This window comes from Pipistrellus hanaki (genome assembly GCF_964339955.1).
Source record: "Pipistrellus hanaki genome assembly, chromosome: 3".
NCBI lineage: Eukaryota > Metazoa > Chordata > Mammalia > Chiroptera > Vespertilionidae > Pipistrellus > Pipistrellus hanaki.
This window is the reverse complement of record NC_140505.1, coordinates 180,335,158-180,356,717: the sequence shown is the minus strand read 5'-3', so window position 1 is coordinate 180,356,717 and position 21,560 is coordinate 180,335,158. Positions and strand designations below refer to the sequence as shown.

The 21,560-nt window shown below is 41.7% G+C and overlaps 1 protein-coding gene across 3 annotated transcripts; it reads left to right on the top strand.

The window, feature by feature from the left end:
* Positions 1 to 5: 5 nt before the first annotated feature.
* PRDM4 (PR/SET domain 4) lies at positions 6 to 21,560 on the top strand. Of its 3 annotated transcripts, none has more exons than XM_084880427.1 (12): positions 6 to 125; positions 450 to 727; positions 4,566 to 4,699; positions 5,427 to 5,612; positions 7,963 to 8,757; positions 12,974 to 13,123; positions 14,091 to 14,209; positions 15,045 to 15,130; positions 15,735 to 15,862; positions 16,473 to 16,787; positions 18,045 to 18,213; positions 19,932 to 21,560. In XM_084880427.1, the coding sequence occupies exons 2-12, from the start codon at positions 717 to 719 to the stop codon at positions 20,242 to 20,244; spliced, it is 2,406 nt and encodes an 801-aa protein (XP_084736553.1). In that variant the 5' UTR covers positions 6 to 125; positions 450 to 716; the 3' UTR covers positions 20,245 to 21,560. The 3 variants fall into 3 exon arrangements, with proteins under 3 accessions (XP_084736553.1, XP_084736552.1, XP_084736554.1); XM_084880426.1 differs by lacking the exon at positions 6 to 125 and adding an exon at positions 132 to 280; XM_084880428.1 differs by lacking the exon at positions 6 to 125 and adding an exon at positions 132 to 306.

Genomic DNA, 21,560 nt, shown 5'->3' with positions numbered 1-21,560 from the left:
CTGGGGGAGGGGCGCGCGGAGCGTGGTCGCCGCTCGCTCGCGGGGCCCCGACGGGGAGGGGCGCGTGCACGGGGGGCGGAGCGGCGGGCGCCGGGAGTGGCTGAGGAGCCGGAAACGCGCGGAGGGTGCGGCCCCGGGGACACAGCGGGCTGGGCCGGGCAGGGCCGGGCCGGGCCGGGCGGGGAACGTTAGGCGAGCGGCCCCTGGGGCGCGGGGGTCGAGCGGGCGGGGAGGGCCCCGAGGCGAGCCCGGCCCGGATGAGGAACAAAGCGGCGGGCAGGTGCGTGCCCCCCGCGCGGCCGACAGGTGGGCAGCGCGCGGGCCCGGCCGGGGGTGGGGCGCGGGGGCGGCCTGCGCCCGAGGGGTCCTCAGGCCCAGGCTCTCGGGCGGCGAAGGGAGGAGGCTGCATGCTTGCCTTGGTTCGGTGACCGCCCCGTCCTCTCCCTCAGGTTGGGCAGCTCCCCCCCCTCACCTCCCCCGAAGCTTCGGGAGGAAAAGTGCCCAGTGTCGCCCGGCATGTCCCATCTCGCGGCGGGGTGCGCGGCCGCCGGCCCCCGGGACAAGCGGGGCGGCCCCGGGCGGCCCTGGCGACGCGCGCCGGCGTGTGTGCGGAGGCCGTAGGCAAGATGCGGCGGCAGGTGACCCCGGGACGCAGACCCTGATGCGGGTCCCCCGCCGCCTGAGTGCGCTCTTCTCCGGTCTGGGGCCCCGAGCAGATGCATCACAGGTGAGTGGTGAGCCGTGGTGACGTCTTCGGAAAACATCGGGCACGTGAGCGTTCCCGGTGCCCTCCCTCTTGGGTGCCACCGGGAAGGTGACCAGTGCGGTTTGCAAATACGGATTCCTGTCCCCAAGCAACCAGAACCCCAGAAACTGGGGTTGCTTATACTTTCATGCGAATATAGCCATAGGTTGGCCCATTGACATCTTCATCCTGTGCCTTTGCCCTGTTTGAGCGTTTAGTAATATTTTTGGGTCCCAACGTGTAATTTTAGCTCCTCACCACGCCTCACTTTGAATTTCCCTCGCTTACCATCTGGCTGTTGCAGTGGAGAAATTTAAGTTCTTAACTCTAAAACCTTTACGCAGATGTTTAAAGTTAGGTACTTGTTGGTACCATGTTGGCACAGCACAGAAATAGTGATATATGGCTGGGCTTTTCGAGCCTTTTCATAGGCCTTCTGCTTAGGATACAGGAAATATAGTCATTGAAATGACTCAGTTTATTGCATTTTGCAAAATGCGTTTTCGCAAGTGTTAGTTGCTTATATGTCATTCTAAGTAAAGTTATAGGATCAGCAACTAGCATGTGTTCATACCTAGGTCAGGGTGAAACACAATGGTAGAAGTCTGAAGGAAAAGCTTTTTTAAGGAGTGAGGAGGGAAGAAGAGAGTGCTTCATGTCTCCATTCTGGCCCTTTTCCCAAGGCTGCTTCCTGGAATCCCTTTTGAGAAAGGTGGTTAGAATGGAATTGCATTTTATTTTAAAAAATATATCTTAGTTGAGTTTTTACAGAGAGGGATAGAAAGCTAGAAACATCGATGAGACAGAAACATCAATCAGCTGCCTCCTGCACACCCCCCCACTGGGAATGTGCCCTCAGCAAGGTACATGCCCTTGATGGGAATCGAACCTGGGACCTTTCAGTCCGCAGGCCGGTGCTCTATCCACTGAACCAAACCGGCTTCAGCTAGAATTGCATTTTACAGTGAGAGTCGGATGAGGGTCTAATTGTGAATTCCCTTCATGGGCTTTCCCTCTGTGGGATACCAGCCACCTTTGGCTCACAGCTGCTGAGGTCATCACATTTTAGTGACTCACAACAGCAGCAATCTGCTGAGCCTCTCACATTCAGCTCTGGTTGCAACTGGTTTTAGAAGTCAACCTAGAAACACCATTTTGCGTTTTATCTCAAGATTATCGCTCAGATTAAGTGTTCGGGGATTTTCAGAATGGAATTCAAATCTTCCGAGTTTTAATAGTACGTTAAAAAATTATCGTAACCAATTTGTTCTAGGTCATTGCTGCTCCAGTGATTGAGTTTTGACTAAAAACTCTAGGTATAAAAATTTCCAGGAAACGTGTTTTAAAGTAACCCAAGCCCAGAAACTTTCAAAATTAAGGATGCTGTGGTTTCTTTAGTCTATGAGGACTTTTAAAAATATATATATATTTTATTGATTTTTTACAGAGAGGAAGGGAAAGGGATAGAGAGTTAGAAACATTGATGAGAAACATCGATCAGCTGCCTCCTGCACACCCCCTACCGGTGATGTGCCTGCAACCAAGGTACATGCCCTTGCCCAGAACCAAACCTGGGACCCTTTAGTCCATAGGCTGACGCTCTATCCACTGAGCCAAACCGGTCTTGGCAATGAGGAATTTTTTTACACTTTTTATAGCATAATTATAGAGGCGCTTTCCTTTACCAGGTGTGCCTCATTTGTCATGTGCTTCTAGTTGTCTTCCTAGTTGGATGAGCTTACACAGCTCCATCCAGTCTCCAGTATTTCAGAGTGCGCCCTCTATACAAGGTTGGCCTTAACCCAGTGGTTGGCAAACTGTGGCTCGTGAACCACATGTGGCTCTTTGCCCCCTTGAGTGTGGCTCTTCCACAAAATACCACGTGCGGGCGACACGTACAGTGCGATTGAAACTTCGTTGCCCATGCGTAAAAGTCGGTTTGCGGCTCAAAAGAAATTTCAATCGTACTGTTGATATTTGGCTCTGTTGACTAATGGGTTTGCCGACCACTGGCCTTACCTAACATACTTTATTAATGTCTGGGAGCTTTGTTTTAGGAGATACCTGGCCAGGGATAAAGTTGAAGCCGTGAATACAGAATTGTGCAGGAACAGGTCTGTGTAGGACTTGAAGCATATCCCACCATGTAAGTACCTACACAGATCCCAGTGTAATATTGGAACTGTGTAAGAGGCAAGGTGGTTCTTTTATTGTAACTGACTTTTTGAATTTTAGGTAAGAGGTTTGTTTTATTAAATTAGGCAGACCTGGATTTAAATCCCAAGCCTGCCACTTGTTATGTAATCTGTGGTTAAGTTCCTCAGTGTCTCTGAGTCTGTTTCCTCATTTCTAAAATGGGATTAAGAATAATACTTACCTCACTGTACTTACAAGGATTAGGTGAGATAATTACATGTAAATCACTTAGCCCTGTGCCTAATGCTTATGGAACAAGAGTAATGAGTGTTAGCTTTTAATTATTTTCAGGTTGCTTGATAGCTGATATTGCCATTGTTCACAATTAAATGCCCGTTAGGTTTGTTTTCATGGCTAAGGAATATGTAGACACATTTGATTTCTCTTCCCTTTCACCTCTCTCATGTACAAAGGCACATGCAAAAGCACATGAATTACTGTGATAGTATAAGATTTGGAGGTCATTATTGTCCCGCTTTGGACAACCTGTTGGCTAGCTTCTTGAAATACATTTTCTAAAAAATAAATATTTTATTGATTTTTTTACAGAGAGGAAGGGAGAGGGATAGAGAGTTAGAAACATCTATGGGAGAGAAACATCGATCAGCTGCCTCCTGCACACTCTCTACTGGGGATGTGCCCACAACCAAGATACATGCCCTTGACCAGAATAGAACTTGGGACCTTTCAGTTCTCAGGCCAACACTCTATCCACTGAGCCAAAAACAGTTAGGGCGAATACAGTATTTTTAATATGGCAGACTGACATTGGAACTAATCCTTATCGATAACAACCTCTAATAGTGTCTTGTTCTAATCAGTTTTACTCTTATTCTAATGATGTTATTAAAGGCAATACAACATGGATTGCTTAGAAAATGAAATTCTCACATTTTTCTGCCTGCCAGAAATGTTCTGTAGATAAAAGTTGGTGTATTAAAAAACTTTTTAGCGTTATTTTGGAGCATAATCTGTGCTCTTCCACTTCATTACTGTATGATTTGGGGATTATGACATACCCTCTTTGAGACTCAGTTTCTTTACCTTATTTCGAAGAAGTGAGAGATATGAAGTAATTTTTCAAAAAGTATCTGGTAAAGGTTACATAACAAACCTCAATATGTGGAGGATGTCATTAAGGTAGTTAATTAAAATGTTGATACAGAATTTTAATAAAATGCTGATCCATGAGAATATATGATGCTTTTTCACACAGTTAAAAATCTAACTCAGATCCAGCATCATTTTAACTCCTGGTAAATAGAATTAGCAAATATTCTTTGTGCAGGTTATAACAAACAGTCTTGGTGGAAAGTGATAAGCCAACTGAAGAAAACAAATCCTGTGAGAGAAAAAACTTGGGTGGTTTAAAAAAACAAGCCAGCCTTCATTGCCATTGTGCTCTAAGGATTGCCAACTTTGTTTTAGGTAGTGTGAGTAGGGTTTGGAACAAGGCAAGCCTGATGGAAACAAGGTACAATGCTGTTTAAGATGTGAGCATAAAAATGAAATAATAGTTGGTCAAGTCCCATCTCCCCACCCCCATTGTTTTAGGTTCTTGAGTTCCTTAAGCAGAGTCGCTGACACAGTTGTTTGCATAACTGGTTACTGTGCTCTTTCTTAGGATGAATGAAATGAACCTGAGCCCAGTGGGGATGGAGCAGCTGACTTCATCCTCTGTGAGCAATGCCTTGCCGGTCTCAGGGAGTCACCTGGGGTTGGCTGCCTCACCCACTCACAATGCCCTCCCTGCCCCAGGTGAGTGGTAAGGGACAGCAACTGCATATCAACACTTACTGCTTTATCAGTTCTAAATAGAGCCCAGAAATATCACTATTCAGAGATCACTCTATAAACTCTGGTATGTTTTTTCCCATTTTTTTAAAAATCTCTATATAATTTTATTTCTTAAATCCTATTTAAACTAGGTTTTTAGTTGCAATTAAATGTTTGGTATTAAGAGGCCAAGACCGGTTTGGCTCAATGGATAGAGCGTCGGCTTGGGGACTGAAGGGTCCCGGGTTCGATTCCGGTCAAGGGCATGTACCTTGGTTGCGGGCATATCCCCAGTAGGGGGTGTGCAAGAGGCAGCTGATCGATGACTCTCTCTCATCGATGTTTCTAACTCTCTCTCCTTCCTCTCTGTACAAAATCAATAAAAATATATTTAAAAAAAAAAATAAATGTTTGGTACTAAGAGCAATATAGACCACTAGAGGATCAGTTTGGTATTTTACAACTAAGTTGTTTATGACATTTTATGGATGTGCCTATCTGGGATGGAAAGGGCTACTCTGAGATTTTTGCTCACATGCAACAACCTTTCTAAGTTTAGTTAGTGATTGTACAGAGAATGTTTAAGTACTTTTATATTTCAGTTATAAATTCAATATTATCTTCTATTACTCTCAGGTGTACAACAAAGTGGTTAAAGCACTTATTTCCTTTTAATTGAGGAAAACATTTTTGTTTTCTTGTTTTGTAGGTCTGCCAGTGGCAATTCCAAACCTGGGTCCCTCCCTGAGCTCTCTGCCATCTGCTTTATCTCTGATGCTGCCAATGGGTATTGGCGATCGAGGGGTGATGTGTGGGTTACCTGAAAGAAACTACACCCTACCTCCACCACCTTACCCCCACCTGGAGAGCAGTTACTTCAGGACCATCTTACCTGGTAAGTATGGTAGTTCTTTGGGAGGTTAGAAGAAAGAATAGGGCTGACCTGACCTCAGTGCATGCGGAACTGAATAATGCTTTTTTGTTTGCCACAATGAGATATTAAATCTACGTTAGGAAAACTATCTGTTTATAGTTATGTACTTTTCCTTTTAGAACGTATATTATCCTATATTATAAAAGCCTAATACGCTAAGTGTCTGACCGTTTGGCCAGTCACTATGATGTGCACTGACCACCAGAGGGCATTTGCTCTAACCGGTAGGCTAGCTTGCTGCTGGGGTATGGCTGATTGGGACTGGGCGAGACGGGACAGACACCCTGGAGCTCTCCTATGGTCCCTCCCCAGCTCTAATTATGCACCCGTGGTGTCCCTCAGCCTGGCCTGCACCTTCTGGCAATCTGGGACCCCTTGGGGGGTGTCAGAGAGCCAGCATTGGCCTGATCCCTACAGGCCAGGCTGAGGGACCCCACCAGTGCATGAATCCATGCACTGAGCCTCTAGTTATTAATAAGTGTAGTTTGACTAAGCTTAATTTCCTAATGGCACATAGCAGTTTTTCTCCTCCTCCAGCCATCTCTTTGGTTAAGTTTTTATAATTTTGCAATTGTAATTCCTGCCAACCACATGTTCTGCTACAGTGTCATTGTTTATTATAAAGTTTATTCACCTTTAAAAAAAAATTAAATATATTCAGAGGAAGGGAGAAGAAGAGAGATAGAAATATCAGTGATGAGAGAGAATCATTGATTGGCAGCCCCCTGCATGCCCCCTACTGGGGATCAAGCCTGCAACACAGGCATATGCCCTTGACTGCAATCAAACCCAGGACCCTTCAGTCTGCAGGCTGAAGAATGATCAAGCCAAACCTGCCAGGGCTTTATTGAACTTTCATTCTGTTACACAAGTTATTAAATGCTTATTTTAGATAATTTAGCAAATAGGGGAACCATTCATAGTCCCATCATCCTTCCTGTTTCTTATTTTGGTGTATAGATTTTACTGTTTTTTAGTAATTAAGACTATATTTTTTATACAATTGTGTATCCTTACTTTTTTTATTTAATATTTTTCTCTATTTTTACATAGTTATTTTTTTCAACTATTACCTGGTTTTCATAATATGCTTTTTTTGTTGTTGTTTTTTGTTGTTGTTAATCCTCACCCAATAATATTTTTCCATTGATTTTTAGAGAGGGGAGAGACAGAGAGAGAAACATCGATGTGAGAGAGACACATCAATTGGTTGCCTCCCACGTGTGCCCCAACCAGAGCCGGGGATCGAGCCTGCAGTTAAGGTACTTGTCCTTAACTGGAATTGAACCCGAGACTCTCAGTCTGTGGGTGGATGCTCTAGCCACTGAGCCAAACCAGCTAGGTTAATATCCTTTTTTAAAAATATATATTTTATTGATTTTTTACAGAGAGAGGAATAGAGAGTTTAGAAGCTTCTATGAGAGAGAAGCATCAATCAGCTGCCTTCTGCACACCCCCTTCTGGGAATATGCCCGAAACAAGGTCCATGCCCTTCACCGGAATTGAACCTGGGACCTTTCAGTCCGCAGGCCGACACTCTATCACTGAACCAAACTGGTCAGGGCCATAATATCCTTTTTAATGATGCATTACATTCTACTGAATGGGTATTTCATGGTTTATTGCATCAGTGTTTCCTTTGGATAGTTTTGTTTTTCTATTTTTTAATTACCATTATATTAATATCTTTGTGTATAATATTTACAAAATGCATTTAGAAAATTTCTTATGCAAGAGGGTATGAATGTTTTTGAGATACTTAATATGTATCCTTTCCAAAGAGATTTTGGTAATTATACTCCTACTGGCAATGAAGCAAGTACCATTTCACTAAATCATAAGCACGAGTGTTTAAATACTTTTTTCTGTTTCAATAAAGCAGGTACAATTATGACTTGTTTTGAATAGAGCCTATTGAATTATGATAGTTTAATAAGTTACATTTAATTAAATTTTATTTTTCACATGGATGATCTGGTTTTAAATCATTTTATCTTTTAATTCTTATAGAGCAAGTTTCAGCATCTTATGATTCAGGAATTCCCATCATGTATATATTAAAGGCAACATTTAAATGATTAACTTCCAGTGACATCAAAGGAACATGGTTAATTTTTTATGATTTCTGAGTTTTGCAGAAAAATTGAATTATATGTATGTTGCTATTTATAAAATATATATGTGGATTAAACCAAAGAAGTAGATAGATTATTTTAATTTAGTTATATTTGTAGCTTCTAGCATTGGGAATTTTTTAATTTAACAATGTACTAAAAAAAATCTCTGTTATCTCATCTTTTCCTTTTCTCAGGCATTTTATCTTATTTAGCTGACAGACCACCTCCTCAGTATATCCACCCCAACTCCATAAATGTTGATGGTAATACAGCATTATCTATCGCCAACAACCCTTCAGCACTAGATCCCTACCAGGCCAATGGAAATGTTGGATTAGAACAAGGCATTGTTTCAATCGACTCTCGCTCTGTGAACACACACGGTGCCCAAAGTCTTCATCCCAGCGATGGCCATGAGGTGGCCTTGGACACAACCATCACTATGGAGAACGTCTCTAGGGTAACTAGCCCCATCTCTACAGATGGAATGGCAGAAGAGCTTACAATGGATGGTGTTGCAGGCGAGCATTCTCAGATCCCAAATGGCTCCAGAAGTCATGAACCTCTGTCTGTGGATTCTGTGAGCAACAACCTTGCTGCAGACACTGTAGGGCACGGTGGTGTGATACCCATTCATGGGAATGGCCTGGAGCTCCCTGTGGTCATGGAGACTGACCACATTGCAAGTCGGGTCAACGGGATGTCTGACAGTGCCCTCAGTGACTCTATTCACACCGTGGCCATGAGCACCAACTCTGTGAGCGTGGCCCTCTCTACCTCACACAACCTCGCCTCCCTAGAATCTGTTTCCCTCCATGAAGTTGGCCTAAGCCTAGAACCTGTGGCTGTCTCCTCCATCACCCAGGAGGTTGCTATGGGGACAGGCCATGTAGATGTATCTTCAGACAGTCTGTCTTTTGTACCACCTTCACTGCAAATGGAAGATTCCAATTCAAACAAAGAAAATATGGCAACCTTGTTTACAATTTGTGAGTGTGCTTAGCCTTTTTTTGTTTTGGAAATATTGGTGGAAAGGGCCATCATTCCTAACAGGCTTAGTCACAAAGTCAGGTGTAAAGAAGTACAGAAAGTAACTGGGCTTTGTAATTTTTCTTTGCTTTGTAGTGTCCTTTATATAAATGTGGTGCCTTTTCCTCAAGTAAGTCAAATGATACATAGACATTTCATTGGTTCTTACAATATCCTCCTGAAGTAAGGAAACAGTCATTTCTGAAATTACAGAAAAGCTTAGCCCTAAAATATATAAGGTTTTTCCCAAGATTTCAGAAATAGTTAATTATAGGAATAAACTTTAGTAAGGTATTCTGTGTGATGCCATATGCTCTTTCAACATAACATTTATTAAATTACGCATTTAAAAAAATTTATTGATTTTTTACAGAGAGGGATAGAGAGAAACGTCATTGAGAGAGAATCATCGATCAGCTGCCTCCTGCACACCCCCTACTGGGGATGTGCCGACAACCAAGGCACATACCCTTGACCGGAATCGAACCTGGGACTTTTCAGTCCGCAGGCAGATGCTCTATCCACTGAGCCAAACTGGTTTCAGCAAATTATGTGCATTTTTTTTTTTTTAATCCCAATGGAGAAATATAGGTGGATACAGTACAATTTTGTTTTTGCTAAGAATGTATATAAATTACAATAGTTGTTCATGTAAAAGTTCTTTTTATAGGACAACAACAACAAAAAAGGTATAAAACAATTTGTTGGTGTTATTACATACTTCATTCATGCAGGAAACATGTTGATTGCTTATTATATGCCAGCCTTTGCTAGTTGCTGTGGAGAAAATGGTTGATAAGAGCCAGCACATGCCTGTAAGGAGCTTGTAGTCCGATGGTCTGATGGGAGGCATAGGCAAGCAAACAGGCTATCGCAGTACAGTGTGGTGAGTGCGAAGATGGGATTCGGTGCAAGGTGCTGAAGGGACCTACAGAGGGGAGCACCTAACCAGGGCAAGGAAGAGGCCGGGAAAACTTTCCAGGGGAGGCTAGTTGGAGGCAGGTAGGTAAAGACGATGATGCCATAAAGGTGACTTTCTAACTGAGTAGAAGTAATAAGGTTGAGGAAAAGTAGGATATTTACAAGAACTTAGTACAACTTGCTGAGTGGATGAAGTTAGGGGAAGGAAGGGTTAAGGGAAAAGACCCTGGTTTTTGGCAAGGAAAACTGGTGGATAGTAGTAATGCTCTCTTAGGATAATGATTGGTGGAGGAGGAGTAGATGAATTTTTTTGAGGAGTGACGGTGAAGCCAATTTTAGACCTGCTGGTTTTAGTATCCGTAAGATATGTAGTAGAAATGTCTAATGAGAAGTCGAATCTGGAGCTCAGAGATCTGTCTGGAAATATGTAGGGATCTTCAGCATTAGTTGTTAATCATGGCCATGGAAGTGGGGTGACATCATCTAGTAAGAGTGGAATGTCAAAAGGGCTGGGATATTAAGATACAGCCGCAGACAAAGAGCTTCCAGAGTAGACTGATCAGGATGGTGAGAAAAGTAGAATGAATCTTCTGGAGTTGCAGAAGCCAAACAATGGGGAGACATTTCCTGTTAACCTTTTCAGTCTCAAATTTAAATTAAAAAAAAAAAAATTTTAATTCTTACTGGAGGATATTTTTTCCATTGATTTTTAGAGTGAAAGAGAGGGAAAGACACAAATATCGATATGAGAGAAACATCAATTGGTTGCCTCCTGCGTAAGCCTTGACCAGGGCCTGGGCCAGAGAGGAGCTTGTAATCAAGGTATGTGCCCTTGGTGGGAATTGAACCCTGGACCCTTCGGTCCACAGGCTAACACTCTATCCACTGAACCAAACCAGCTAGTGCCAGTTTTAAGTATTTTATCTGGGACTGTAGTGTAAGCTCATTCATTTAGCCTGTTGATCCTTTTTTAAAGTGGGATCCTCTTGATCCTAAATGTGTTTTTAAAAAGTGAGAAATAATTCACATTTTAAAGTGTACAATTCAGTGATTTTTAGAATATTGAGAAGGTTGTATAACCATTACTACTCCAATTCCAAAACATTTTTATCTCCCATAAAGAAACCCCATCAGCAGTCATCATAGCCCCAACCCATGGTCAGGTGACTACTAATCTACTTGCTATCTTCATGGATTTGCCTATTCTTGACATTTAATGTGAATGGGGTCATACAATATGTGGCTTTCTCCCTTTAGCATAATGTTGTCATGGCTCATCTGTATTTTGGCAGACATCAGTACTTCATTCTTTTTTTCATGAGCAAGTAATATTCTGTCGTGTGCGTGCATATTCCACATCTTATTTATCATTTACAGACATTTGTGTTGTTTCTTTTTTCCGGCTATTATGATTAATCCTGCTATGAACATTTATATAAAGGGGAGGAGCAAAAGTAGGTTTGAAGTTGTTTGTATGGAGAATAATACAATAATTAATAAATAATAATACAAGAATAAACTAACTGCTTTGCATACTTACAACTGTAAACCTACTTTGCCCCACTCTGTACAAGTTTTCGAGTGAACATGTTTAAAATTTTCTTGGATATACAGGGTGAGACAAAAGTAGCTTTACAGTTGGCATGGAAAATAATACAAGAATAAATGATACAAGAATAAACTTGCATGTACTCACAACTGTAAACCTACTTTTGCCCCATTGTATAAATGGAAAATTGCTTTATGTTTAACTTTTGGGGGAATTGCCAGAGTGGCTGCACCAATTTATATTTCCAGCAACAGCATCCCACATCTTTGCCAGCACGTATTTTCTTTCTGTTTTATTCTAACCATCCTTTTGGGTGTGAAGTGACATCTAGTTGTTCGACTTGCCTTTCCCTGATGACTAATGATGTTAAATCCCTTTACATGTACTTACTGGCCGTTTGTAATCTTTGGAGAAACATCTCAGCATTTTCTGTTTTTTGGGATCTGAATCTCCTTTGTTTGGAGGTGGTGATTCTCTTCTTGTTGAGAATCCGTTCTCATCAAGGGTGGGAGATCTCTAATCGGATATCAAAGAATTTTTAACCAAGCAGTAGTTGAAGTAATATGTTATTATATTATTCTTTGACTAAATATGAAAACTTTCTGATACCTTTTGTCATTTAAGTAAAATTTCTAACGGATTACGTAGGAGAAAAAGACACTTGGATGGCTGTGGTTCTAAGGTTTATAAATTCCACTTATTTTGTGAACAAATTGGGAAAGTTTGAACTCGGTCATTGGCTAATAGAGGCATGAGTTTATTTCCTTAACAGAAAGAAAAGTAAAAGAACAGAGCGAAAGATTTATGGAGAAAGAGGACACTCATGAGCTTGTGAAAGTGAAGTTATAGTAAGCATAGACAACAGTATAGAAGGAAGCACCTCCTCTGACAGTGCAAAAGGAAAAGTCACATGAGCAGTTAGAAATTAAGAATTTTAAGCAGATGTGTCTGCACAAGAATGTATTCTGCCTGCTGGCCCAAAGAACAGGTTGTAGATATTTTTTGGCTTAAAAATCTGCCATCAAAATCTGGTTGACCAGTTTGTTTATGGGGAAGCAAAAGAGAACAGCGGTGCTGCTGGCTCTGTCTTCTCTGCTGTGCACGGCTAACAGCATTGCAACTCAGTTTCCTGTTATAGTTTGGTAGAATTGGAACCCAATTTCAGGCTTCAGAACATCATATTACTTATCTAATGTACAGTCGGCCCTCTGTATCCACAGGATCTGCATCTGCAGATTGAGAAAAAAAATCACAGGAAGTTGTCCTTAATCCAGTATAACAAGTATTTACATTGTATTAGGTATTATGATATAAATAACCTAGAGATAATTTAAAGCATTTGAGAAGATGTGTCCAGGGACGACTGAACTTGATTTAAAAAACAAAAACAAACTTGATTTTTTAAGTAAATGTAGTGTTATTTATTTATTTATTTATTTATTTATTTTTTAATCAATCTTGCTCTTAGGCACTGAATAGGAAACTTGTCCTGTTGGATTAAAAGGAAAAAGTCACATCCTGCTGAAGAGAAAGATGAGTTGGTATATATTTAGGTATAAGAGTAGTTCTTTGATTAAGGTATTTCTGTTAGAACCTTGCTTCTTACCGGTTACAGCTTAGTAATTAGTGTTTATCTAGAAGAGCAGGTGGTAATTGAGCCTGCTTGAGGTGAACTCATTTGTGTTTCTCAAACTTTCCCCCTGCAGGGTGCACACTCTGTGACCGCGCCTACCCCTCAGACTGCCCTGACCATGGACCAGTGACTTTCATCCCTGACACTCCCATCGAGAGCAGAGCCAGGCTTTCTCTCCCGAAGCAGCTTGTTCTCCGCCAGTCAATTGTGGGAGCGGAAGTTGGTAAGGACCATAAACCCCTTCAAGCGTCGTCTTTCTTTCTGAGGCAGAGTTGTAAAAGTGGGCATGTGTAATTTAGTGACTATTCGGTTGATCCAAAAGGCAGTTTATGGCTTAGGATTTATTCTTTTAGGGAATATTTGTCTTGTCCAGTGGTGATAGGAATAAATCAAGTTGGAAACTTCATTGGAAATGGTCTCCTTACTGAGAGTCAGAATTGAATAGAAGAGAGAATCCTGACCTGAGTCTTTGAAGATTTCCCTTTTATTCTCACTGTAGCATCCACTAAGAATTACCATGACAGAACTCCTTGAAACTTCTTTCTTTTATAGAAATGTAAAATTCACCACTGATAACCATTTATTAGAAAAGATATTGAAATCGAGTGTTTGTAAGTTGTCTATTACTCTCTAGGGAAAAGGAGTAAAGAATACTGCCAGAGTGTGCTTACCCATATTTTACTTTAACATGGTTTCTGCAGTACTGTGCCATATCTTTGAGAATATGAATCAAAATTCATTATTCTTTCAGCTGTAGCTTGATGTCAATCGAAAGCATGAAACAGCTTAGATAATAGAGAGCAGTGCTTTAAGCACAAAATTTTTAGAAGTTTAGCAGTTGCTTTATATTTTTATAATAGAGTAATATTCTCTAGTCTTTTAATGTGATAACTCCAAAGTAATGTATTTGGAGGGACATGGTTTGGTTCGTTGTGTATAAGACTGGGTTTAGAAAAGTCTGATATTACTCCTTATTCTGCATATTTCTTCTGAGCCCATTTTATCTGTTCATTACATTTTCCACCTTACAGGATATACTCATACGACTTAGCTACCTCTCAGGGGTTCTGGAATACCAGTAGTTCTCAGGTTCACTGAAAATCAGATTCTTTGCTTGGGTTAAGCTACTCTCTCTGTGTCCTGAGATGTTTAAGTTACTGATTGTGTAGCCGGTGTCCTTCCACTGACAGGTGTATGGACGGGAGAAGCCATTCCTGTGCGGACTTGCTTTGGGCCTCTCATTGGCCAGCAGAGTCACTCCATGGAAGTAGCAGAATGGACAGACAAGGCAGTCAGCCATATCTGGAAGGTCAGTGTTTATGAAACTTTTGTGTGACTTTGGATATTTTTATTTTATAAGATAGTTAAAAGTGATGTAAAGGTCAAAATTAGCCCTGATGATACAGTGCCATTCACCCATCAGTTGTTTATTTAATATTCCATCCTTTCTGTTCTTGGTAGCCAAGTTCTATATATTATATAGCAAAATGCCAGCTATTGAATATAGACAGCAAACTGTTTTAGTCTCAATTTTGTTAGTCAAATGGTTCTCCTTTTGAATTACTTGTGGCAGCTAAGGCTATGAGCTTTGTTTATATGATGAAAGTCTTATTTTATAATAAGCTAAAACCATCCTCAAATATTTAGCATGGGAAACAGTTCTTGAATTTGAAGGTAAAATCGCTTCTCTAGTTTTTCAAAGGGAGGACTGAAAACACAAGGTTTTAACAACATATCCTGTAACATGTTTATATTGAATCTGAGTAGATGGGAAATGATGCTTTAAATTGGAGGGGAAAGTGAGTCTTAGGACAATTGGAAAATAAGGTATCACTGGCATTGGGGACTTTAATTGTGGTATCCAAAAGGGAGCATAGAAGAATGCTAGGTCCATTGGGAAAAGAATGAGGAGAGATGGTTCTCTGACCTTAATGACCATTCAGTTGTTGGTCTTTACTGGACCATCAGAGACCTACAGTTAGTGTAATAGGGAGACTGGTGAAATGACAAGCAGGTGAGAAGGCACCTATGTATTTTTCACATTGACTGGGAAAGCTGCAAACTAAATGAGATAGCTAGCCTTAATTAAGTAGCATTTTGTATGCTTGTCAGCTCATTTGACGCTATGGTTGCCTTCTCGGCAGATATACCACAACGGTGTCCTAGAATTCTGCATTGTTACAACTGACGAAAATGAATGTAATTGGATGATGTTTGTGCGCAAAGCCAGGTAAGCGGAGTCTTGGCTCAGTGAGAGGAATTATGATTTAGATGGTTTTCAATAGGAAGCTTTGTGTAAAATGCAGAAGAGCTGGAAAATGCAAATTACACTGATGTTTGCCCATACTATAAGGCCTGAGGCTTTTCCCCTTCTTCACTCCAGAAGTTGTGGACTAGTGGTAATTTTAAATGGAAAACACTGTCCTCCTTTTAATGAACAGTTTACTCAAGTTACCAGCGCAATAAGGAATGATACTGTTGCCATTAGGTTTTCTAGCGGGTACCTTCTCTTTATATTGACTATTAGTTGTGGTTAATTCTTGTTCAGCTATCTATGTATCTTTGTCATATTGCTTATGTAAAAGATTAATTTATTTACTCGCTTTCAGTAACAGACTGTAGTGATTCTAACTATAAAGGGCAATAAACTGATGTACTGAAGTAAGAATTCTGTTTCTGCACACACCCCTCACACTAGATAGGATATAGAACTAGAAAAGTGACCCAGAAAAATTATATCTTAAGTTTTCATAGAAGATTTTGCTATAAGGATATGATGTATTTAGTACGTATTCAAAAATAATACGCTTGATCTATTAAATGTGATAATTTAGGAACCGGGAAGAACAGAATTTGGTGGCTTATCCCCATGATGGAAAAATTTATTTCTACACTTCACAAGATATTCCTCCTGAAAACGAACTGCTTTTTTATTACAGCCGGGATTATGCTCAGCAGATTGGTAAGTTAATGTAAATTAACACCAAGGACCAAAAGTAAAGGTTTGGTGCTGATTTAAACATCAGCTGAAACACATCAGATAACCTTTGTGTATATAAAAGCAGGCTATTCCCCCTCTGTTGAAAGGTGAAACTCTCTGAGGTTCTTCACAAAATGAATGTTATTGACCAGCAGTGTTCACAGGAAACGAACTTCTGTGTTAGCACTTTGATTTGTGGAATTCAATGTTCCCGAGGCTGCTTTTTGAGCCAGTACCATTGCAATTGAAGTTCATAAAGTATAGCAAAACTACTTGCGTGATCTAGCCTTCTTGGGCTTTTTCTTGCACTGTGTCATGATATACGATGGCAAGTGATGTCTGAGTTTGTGTGTGCTACAGTCTTACTTTTCCCCTAGGAAATGTACCTTACAGTGCGGTATTTATCAAGTGCTTCCTGTGATTCTGGCACTGTTTGAAAGGCTGGGAATAGAGCATTGAATAAGACATTTTATTTTTATAGGTAATAGCAAGATGGAAATTTTGGTAAAAGGGAAAATTGTAAGCAAAAATTATTAATATCAAGAATTAAGCTTTAAAATGGAAGTATCAGGAGATATTAATTTTTTTAAAGGTGTTCCTGAACATCCAGATGTGCACCTCTGTAACTGTGGCAAGGAGTGCAATTCCTATACAGAATTCAAAGCCCACCTGACCAGCCACATCCATAGCCATCTTCCTGGCCAGGGCCACAGCAGCAGCCACAGGCCCGGCCACAGCAAAGAACGGAAGTGGAAGTGCTCAATGTGTCCCCAAGCTTTTATCTCTCCTTCCAAACTTCATGTCCACTTTATGGGTCACATAGGTATGAAGCCCCACAAGTGTGATTTCTGTAGCAAGGCTTTTAGTGATCCCAGCAACCTGCGGACCCACCTCAAGATCCATACAGGTAAGTTGTATTGGACCATCAGCGTGGAATTTTGCAACAATTAGAAATTGCAGTAGTAAAGGCTTTTCAGTGAGGTAGTCTTGCAGGTAGAGTTGAGGTAAGATGTTAGAGAATGAATCGCGCTGGCAGTCGGCAGGACTTCATTGGATGGTAAATCTTGGTGGGATAACTGTACTTCCTCAGAGGGAGTTACTTCCAGCAATTAAGATGCTCCACTTTCTAGGTGCCCAAACTGGGGAAATGCAGTTAATAATCAGGAAGTTGATTCATTTGTTTGAACTTAAAGCAAAAGGAAATAGCCTGAGGCTCCTATTATAGCTCACTCAGGGTCACCAGCGGAGCCAGCTCTCTCCTTTGAGTATTGCTCAGTAAACGTTGTTAAAATTTTGTTTTTTGAGTTTCTATTTTCTAAACTCCGTGCAAACCAACCCCTTTCATTGAACACTTACATTTTTCATATACTATAAAATAACTGATGAGGTTTTCATTTTTTTGGCTGGTTCATTTGTTCTCCAAATCTTTGAACGTAAAATTCTTCATCTTTTAAAATATATTTCATTTATTTTTTTACCAAGAGGAAGGGAGAGGAGAAAGGGAGAGGGACAGAGAGCTAGAAACATCGAGGAGAGAGAAACATCAACCAGCCGCCTCCTGCACACCCCCTACCGGGGATGTGCCCGCAACCAAAGTACATGCCCCCAGCTGGAATTGAACCCAGGACCCTTCAGTCCGCAGACCGATGCTCTATCCACTGAGCCAAACCGGTTTTGGCTTTCCTCATCTTTTTGCATTATGATTGAGTAGTCACAACAGAGACTGCATGGCCCACCAGACTTAAAATACTGACTAGTTTGAGAAAGGTTTGCCAACCCCTGACCTAGTGTTAAGAAGTCATATGTTTAAAAAAAGAGAGAAAACTATACATATAGGCTGCTAAAATATATTTACCTATAGACCTGGCCTTAGGATGACAAGTGATTTTTTTCCCAAATTTTATGTCTGCTATAAACATTAAAAATATATATATATGTAAGCAGTCCCAAATGGAGGTCAGACTTGTTAGCTTCACTAGCGCTGTTTGCTGAATGTAAATTCAGTGGCACTTAGTGGTTCTAGGAAGATGCCCTAGAAGGTGAAGTTCCAGCTCTCAGACAGTCCTGTTTACTCCTGCTCTGCCACTCTTTTGCGGGGTCTGTGCATCTTGAGAGTGCTGCTGGTGGTTTCAGTCACAGTGTGACCCTTTGGCTTAATGTGCAGGCCAGAAGAACTACAGGTGTACTTTGTGTGACAAGTCTTTCACCCAGAAGGCTCACCTGGAGTCGCATATGGTGATCCATACGGGCGAGAAGAATCTAAAGTGTGATTACTGTGACAAGTTGTTTATGCGGAGGCAGGACCTCAAGCAGCATGTGCTCATCCACACACAGTAAGTTACCCACAGCCCAGGTGCTCTGCAGGTAATTAGATTTATGAGGTCATGAGGTGGGACCTCCATTGATAGAATTAGTGTCCTTCTAAGAGAAGAGAGACTAGAATGGGCTCACTCTGTCCACTCTGTGAGGACAAGCCAGGAAGAGGGCCCTCAGCAGCAGCTGACCTTCCTGCTTCTGCTCTTCCCTCTCATCCCTCCCCCACACAGCTGCACAGGTGCACACACACAACCCGCGTGCTGTCCATAGTGGCCAGAGCAATCCATGTACAACAAGTCAGATGGTGCCCATCTCTATTTAGTGTTCGCCGGGGGCTTCCCATCGTTTCCTCTATCTTTTCACCCACTGGGTTAAAAGGTCTATCGGAGCCTGGAAACCCTTCATGATGTGGTAGAGGTACTTGGCTACCTCTCCCAATTCATCATTTAATACTTTATCCTCACATTCGGCTGTAGCCACATTGGCCCGCTCCTTGCTACCACTTCCACTTACTAAGCACATTGCAGTCTCAGGGACTATATACTATACAGTCTCTGCCCAGAAACCTCTCCCTGCCTTCCTCCCTCACTTCATTCAGGTCTCTGATCAAATGTCATCTTAGAATGGCCCTCTGTGACCATCTTACCTAAATAGGGTTCCATTTACCCGGCTTCATTTTTCTCACAGGGCTCATTACTAGCTGCTCTCACGCCATATGTTTTTATTTGTCTATGTGTAACTCTTCCACTAGAACGAAAGCTCCATAAAGGCAAGGGCTTAGCTTTCCACATTCTGTGCTTTCACAGGTCCCTCCAGTGCCGTCTCCTGCCGGGAGGGAGAAGGCGGTAGAAACGCTAAGAGTGGCCAGGCTTTAAAGCTTCCCACTGCACCTTACCGCTCCTTCAAGGATTGTAACCCTTTTATTTATTTCACATCCTGGGCTTTCCACTGCTCCAAAAATTCCTGGTTTAAAAATTCCTGGTCTGTATGATCTCTATGGTTCTTTTCAGCTCTCAAATGTCTAGGTCATGGTTACTCAAACGGCACTGACATTTTGAGCTGGATAAATTTTTTTTGTAGGGGTTACCATTGACACCATAGTGAGATAGTTATGACTGGCCATTTGGTGAGAATTTTCAAATTTGAGTCTTCATTTGGTGAGAATGCGGGCAACAGGAATGCTGAAGTGGCTGTTGATGGGCATGTATGTAAATAAAACAAAATTGTAAAACAGTTTAGCGTCATCTAGTGGAGTTGAAGATGTGCATATGTTTTGATCCAGCTACACTGCTCCTGAGTATGTATATGTGCACGCCAACATACAGGTTTAGAAATGTTGGTAGCAGTCTTGCCTGTGATAATAAAAAACTGGAAACTACCAAAATACCCTTAACAAAAGGTAAGTTGTGTATTTGTAAGTAGTGTACCTCAATGTAAAGGAACAGACTACTGATACCCGCAGCAACTTGAATGAATTTCACAAATACCATATTGAGTGCAAGAAGCAGACAAAAAGATACATCCAGAATGATCCCTTTTACTTAGAGTGCCAAAATAGGCAGGCAGTCGATGCTATTTAAACGATACATGTTTTATGACTCGTCTGTGTGCTACATCTATAGAAGTCTGATTCTCGACGGGCAGAGCTGCTCTGACAGGGGCCCGAGGTGGTGAAGGGCAGGTAGGACTCAGTCACTTGTAATCCATCCAAATGTTTTTCTTGTGTTCCTCTTAGAGAACGCCAGATCAAGTGTCCCAAGTGTGACAAGCCCTTCTTGAGAACAAATCATTTAAAGAAACATCTCAATTCACACGAAGGAAAGCGGGATTATGTCTGTGAAAAATGTACAAAAGCTTATTTAACCAAATATCATCTCACCCGTCACCTGAAAACCTGCAAAGGGCCCACCTCCAGTTCTTCAGCACAAGAGGAGGAGGAAGAGGATGACTCAGAGGAGGAAGAGCTGGCAGACGCTGTGGGGACAGAAGACTGTCGGATGAACAGTGCTGTGTATTCAGCAGATGAGTCTCTCTCGGCACATAAATAAAGAAGATGCCAAATGTTTTGGATGGAAAACACAGAGGGAAAAACATCACCAGTTATTCACTACAATGGTTTTTATAGAAAAAGGTTTCTGATTTCCTTCCAGCGAACAGTTAAAACAGACTGAATGGAAATGGATAAAGCACTTATGGGGAATAGCCTAATGCAAACACTAAAACAGGTTGGGAAGAGAGCATGTGTCCTATTTTTAAGTGTTGTGTGGGAAGGAAAGTCAACTTTTGAGGTCTGTATTTACATGATAATCTGGTCATATTTATGTCCCTGTCAAAGCTGCCTTCTGCCCAAACAAATGAGATTTATTTTAAATTATTTCATTGTTCACTTTTCTTCCCAGTCCTAGGATTTCGCAGTACTCTAAACTTGGTCCCCGCCTCATAGTCATCCCAGTTGCTGACTGTGGTTCTAGTGTTGTATTTCATATGAACTGTTGTGACGTATTTGTCCCAGAACAGACGAATACAGCAGTAAGCTGAAAACTTGTAAGCTCCTTTGCAGACGACAAGTTTAAAGCCCCACCCGCCTTAATCTCTACTTGGGAATTTAGAGTTGATCTTGCTTCCCAAAGTTTCAGCAGGTGCCTGGAGGGCAGATAAGAAAGGAGCAGCCGTGCAATAGGCCACGATGGAGAGATGCCGGGGCCACTGTCCAAGAAACTAGCTTTGATGGGTCAGGCACCTGGTTACTGTTCCGTAGCTATCTGGGTAGGTTTAGACCTATCTCTGTCTCCAATAAAACTCCCAGCCAAAGGGGCCCTGGGTGCAGAGCTGAGGCATGCCTGCTGGATTAACTCCCACCCATAAGCACACGTAGACTCAGCGGGCAAAGTGGCACCTCGGCCCAGGGAAGGGAGGAGGAAATGATCCTTTATATCTGGCTTACCCTCTGAAAAGGATCAAGACATCATTAGACTGTTGCCAACTCAGACAAATGACTCCAAATACATCAGGGCATTTGCTAGGCTAGGCCTGCCCAGTTTTCTGGTGAAGAACTTCGCTGGTTAAACACGGTGAATACCAAAGGATTCGGAAGGCAGAAACCCATGTGGGTGAGTTTTCAGGGTCCCAGCTTAGTTCTTCCACCTGTGGTCCTTCACATGCGCATCCTGCTTTCAGTGGAAAGCAGACATCCTCAGTGGACGGTTGCTAGAATACGCTCTCCTGGGCCGAGGCACAACTTCCGGCTTGGAGTAGCAAGGACTCTGGTGGGAAGGTTTTGCTGCTAATGTATTTATAGAATGAATGTATTGCATTCAAATCTGTATTCCTCTAGGAAGGATTAAATAAAACTTTTTTTTAAAAA

What these genes read in the sequence shown, in the direction of transcription:
- PRDM4 (XM_084880427.1), top strand. An exon ending in CAGTCAGCCATATCTGGAAG is followed by an intron (nt 14,210 to 15,044) that starts GTCAGTGTTTAT and finishes CCTTCTCGGCAG; the next exon opens with ATATACCACAACGGTGTCCT. An exon ending in GGATTATGCTCAGCAGATTG is followed by an intron (nt 15,863 to 16,472) that starts GTAAGTTAATGT and finishes ATTTTTTTAAAG; the next exon opens with GTGTTCCTGAACATCCAGAT.